This window comes from Theropithecus gelada, chromosome X, assembly GCF_003255815.1.
Source record: "Theropithecus gelada isolate Dixy chromosome X, Tgel_1.0, whole genome shotgun sequence".
In the NCBI taxonomy this organism is placed as follows: Eukaryota; Metazoa; Chordata; class Mammalia; order Primates; family Cercopithecidae; genus Theropithecus; species Theropithecus gelada.
In genome coordinates, this window is record NC_037689.1 from 100,155,828 (window position 1) to 100,159,742 (window position 3,915).

General features: G+C 45.7%; 1 protein-coding gene across 3 annotated transcripts; it reads right to left on the minus strand.

Moving 5' to 3' along the window:
* Nucleotides 1–938: 938 nt before the first annotated feature.
* BEX5 (brain expressed X-linked 5) lies at nucleotides 939–3,228 on the minus strand. 3 transcript variants are annotated; one of them, XM_025372844.1, is made up of 3 exons: nucleotides 3,076–3,228; nucleotides 1,972–2,026; nucleotides 939–1,532 (listed from the first exon to the last, which is right to left on the minus strand). In XM_025372844.1, exon 3 carries the CDS (start codon nucleotides 1,495–1,497, stop codon nucleotides 1,162–1,164), a length of 336 nt encoding a protein of 111 aa, XP_025228629.1. In that variant the 5' UTR covers nucleotides 1,498–1,532; nucleotides 1,972–2,026; nucleotides 3,076–3,228; the 3' UTR covers nucleotides 939–1,161. The 3 variants fall into 3 exon arrangements, with proteins under 3 accessions (XP_025228629.1, XP_025228630.1, XP_025228631.1); XM_025372845.1 differs by having other exon boundaries at nucleotides 939–1,528; nucleotides 1,965–2,026; nucleotides 3,076–3,152; XM_025372846.1 differs by lacking the exon at nucleotides 3,076–3,228 and adding an exon at nucleotides 2,807–3,002.
* Nucleotides 3,229–3,915: the final 687 nt, after the last annotated feature.

Consider the following 3,915-nt stretch of genomic DNA (forward strand, 5'->3'; position numbering starts at 1 on the left):
ACTAAAAATACAAGAAAAAAAAAATTAGCCGGACGTGGTTGCAGGCGCCTGTAGTCCCAGCTACTCATGAGGTTGAGGCAGGAGAATGGAGTGAACCTGGGAGGCGGAGTTTGCAGTGAGCTGAGATGGCGCCACTGCACTCTAGCCTGGGCCACAGAGCAAGACTCCGTCTCAAAAAAAAAAAAAAAAATTACCTTCAGGCTATGTGTTTGAGGTGTATATAAAATTAAATGAATTTCATGTTTAGAGTTGGGTTTCATCCTCAAGATAGCTCATTATGTACATGCAAATATTCCAAAAACTTAAAAAAAAAAACAGAAATATGAAATACTTCTAGTCCCAAGCATTTTGGATAATGGATTTTGAACCTGTACTCACCTGGAAATCAACTGGACTTGCTGATAGGCACTCTCCTTGGAATCTTCCCTAAAAATGAAGGGCACCTGGAGGGCTGGAGCCTTGCATGTATAAACAGAGCAAGACACAGAGCTCAGTCATTACCTCATTTGATTCCCACAGCGGCCCTCCAAGGCATTTATAATGTAATGTATCTGTAATTATCAGGTACATGTTTCTAAATGAGAGATCCATAGATAATATAAGATTTACATGTCTTTAAACTGTGTTTCAAGTGTTTATTAATTGCCCCCATTTCCTATATAAGCTGATTGGCAAGTTCCTTGCTTGTTACCTTTTCTTTTTCCTGGAACATACGAAACACATGTATTCATTTTGGAAAAGTGAGAAAAAACAGATAAGCAAGAAAAAAATAAAGAAATTAAAAAGTACCAGTAACTATACAACATAGATAAAGCACATTCTGGTTTTCACTCATTCATATATATATGTGTGTGTGTGTGTGTGTGTGTATTTCATATATATTATATATTTTATATATAGTGTGCATACGTACACATCTAAATGAAATAGTCTATCTATAGACTGCTTTTAAATTGCTTTGTTAACATTACAGTATGCAATAAACATCTTTCCACGACAGTTGATGAAAGTCCTCTTCTGACAGAAAAACTTACAGACTAGGTCAAAATGCAATCTCCAATCAGAAAATTGCAGAAGAATGCCAAAAGGTCCACATTAATGGTACACCAGGAAAAATGTGAATTTAGAAAGCAGGGATTTTATGATTATTAACCTCCAGATTCAAGTCATAAGGCAAAACTCATCATGATGATCATGGTGAGGGGGGTCCCCTATAAGAATGCACAGACTGTACCTCAACTGAAGTTCCCTAATTTTCCTCCTTAGCTCTCTCGTCTCCTCCATGAACCGTTCCATATCATCTCCATCTCCATCTATCATATCAATGTTATCGACAAGCCTATTGGGCACATCTTCTCCAAAATCCTGGGCAGGTGGAGCCCAAACCCCTCTAACATTTCCTTCTGGCTCTTGGTCTTCACCACCTCCTAAAGAGGGAGCTTCATTCTGCACTGGGGCCTTCTCCACAACTTTGTTTTCCTTGGGGACATTTTCCATGTTGAGTTTTTTTCCTGTTTTTTTTTTTTTTCTTCCTAGAAGATAAAAAACAAGAAGAGGGAATGGATGCTTGATAGGATTCAGAGTTCTGTTTGGCAAAGGTTTTCCCACCTGAGAAACTGTGAACCCTGTAGGGGAAGCCCCAGACCCAGCTCTGCTGCAAGGCCCACCATTTTCCCTGAAAATCCCTTCCCCAGGCCACTCCTACCACCAAAATACAGACGAGTTGGGGGAGGGGGACAATCATAGAGAGACCAGACTTCACCTCCCTGGGATCCTAATAAGCTCTCCAGGAGCGCCCCAGACCTCGCCCCTCTACTCACTTCTTCCCTCATCAGACACAAGGCTGTCATTTTATGAAGACTTTCCTAAGTTTCTCCTGCACTCAACTCTGGCAGGAAGGGCTGTGAGTCACCCAGATTCTGCTCTGATCCTTGATACCCCTACACCAGAGGGCCCCAGGCAACCTCCTGCCTTCAGGGATCAGAGGCAATCTTTCTCTCTTGGCCTTGAAAACGCACTTAAAGACCTGCAGACAAATGCGACAATTACCAGGACTGATCTTTTAATCAAAGGACCAGTAATGATAGTTGATTTAGGGTTCTCCTAGTATTAGTACCTTCTGTTTCTCCTCCATCCTGTCTCACGACTTCTTTTCCTACCCTGTGACAGGCTATCCCACCTTCCAGAAATAGGCATCAAAGATGATTATTTCCAAAACGTTTTAACCTCTTCTTTAGGCTCCCATCTCTACTGTTTCCTCCTACTGTCATCTAGTTACCATTTCTGGACTGCAGACAACTTGCCTGGCGGGGGAGTTAGAGGAGCTTGCTGAATGGATACGTAGTTTATTCACAAAGAATTTCAATCTAGGTATCCATCAGTCCTTCTCTCCACCCGATCCCCACTCCCATGCCCACCATTTTATGCATCAAGATGGACGATGAGTGAAGAGGTATGTGGGCATTGCAAACTAGGACCTGCTGCGGTCTCTGCGCTTTGTCATTCTCACTCCAGGATCTACAAGTAGCGCCCAGGCTTACACCGACCCACCTGCTGGGACCAAAACAGTTTCTCGCTCCTCGCCTCTGTCCCGCAGTCAGAAGCTCACCCGCTCAACTGCCGCAGTAGGGACCTGCTTTCCAGACCTGATCTCTGTCCCCCTCCTCTGCAGCAATTCCTCTCCTCGGCCCCCGCAGCCTATCATTTCCAGCTCTAAATGGGTAGAAGGTGAAGAAAAGATATCTAGAAGGCAGGCCTAACACCTTGGTAGGGTCCGCCCTCCCCACACCTTGGTCACCGGCTGCACCTCCCTCCCGCGGCCCAGCAGGAAGCAGGCTATTTCCTTTCAATCTCCTCCACCGGCCGGACTCCATCAGACATTGCCCAGTGGCCGGCCTCCTAGGAGATCTCAAATGGTACCCATTCTCAATCCGGCCCCCTCGGGAGATCCTCTCCCCAGTCGCTCCATTTCTCACACTAAACGGGTGTGTATCTGGAAAGGGGTAGATAATCCAGTCCTAGACCCGCTCTGGTCTTTGCCTTCTGCAGCTCTCACACCGTTCAGCGCCCACCAACCTGTCAGGGCGCAGGAGTCGGCTTCTACCACTTTCCTCCTTTCCAGGGCAGCTGGCTCGCTTGCCTTCAGGGCAACAACTAGCCGTCGCACGGCCAGCGATGACTACCAAACTGCAACTGGGAGAAACTAATCCACGCATTGGCTCTGGGTCTCCTAAGGCCCACGTCACTGTGAGCTCAGATTTCCAAATACCATTCACACCCGCAGTACGGCAGAAGGGTGGGGGCGGGACTGTAGGTGGGGCCACCTTTCTCTTCATTCCTGCTTTCTCCACCACTACCGCAGGCTACTACCCAACCCTCCATTTTTTTTTATGTAGCGATCCCCAAGACCAAACGGGTCATAATACTTTGTATTTGACTTGCTCTGGTTTCTGCTGGAGGTTTTAAAGAATCGCTTCTTCCTCTTCTATACCCCTAAACGCACACTTCTCTCCCCTTCACGTCCAGCAAGTAAAGCCCTAACAGTATTGTAAGTCTTGGTCCCAGATTGGACCCTGGAGTAGGGGTGGGGAGCGAGAAGCTAGGAAGTCTGGAAAATAGGCAGGAAGTGGTATTCAAAATTTTTTTCACTTAAACTACTTTCCTTTTTGTTTGTTTATTTGTTTGTTATTTTGTTTTTCATCAGCATGCATTCATTTTGTTGTTGTTTTCATAACTAGACAATACAATTATTTTCAGGAGTTCAAGATCAGCCTGGCCAAGATGGTGAAACCCCGACTCTTCTAAAAACACAAAAATTAGCTGGGCGTGGTGGCAGGCGCCTGTAATCCCAGCTACTCGGGAGGCTGAGGCAGGAGAATTGCTTGAACCTGGGTGGCAGAAGTTGCAGTGAGCGGA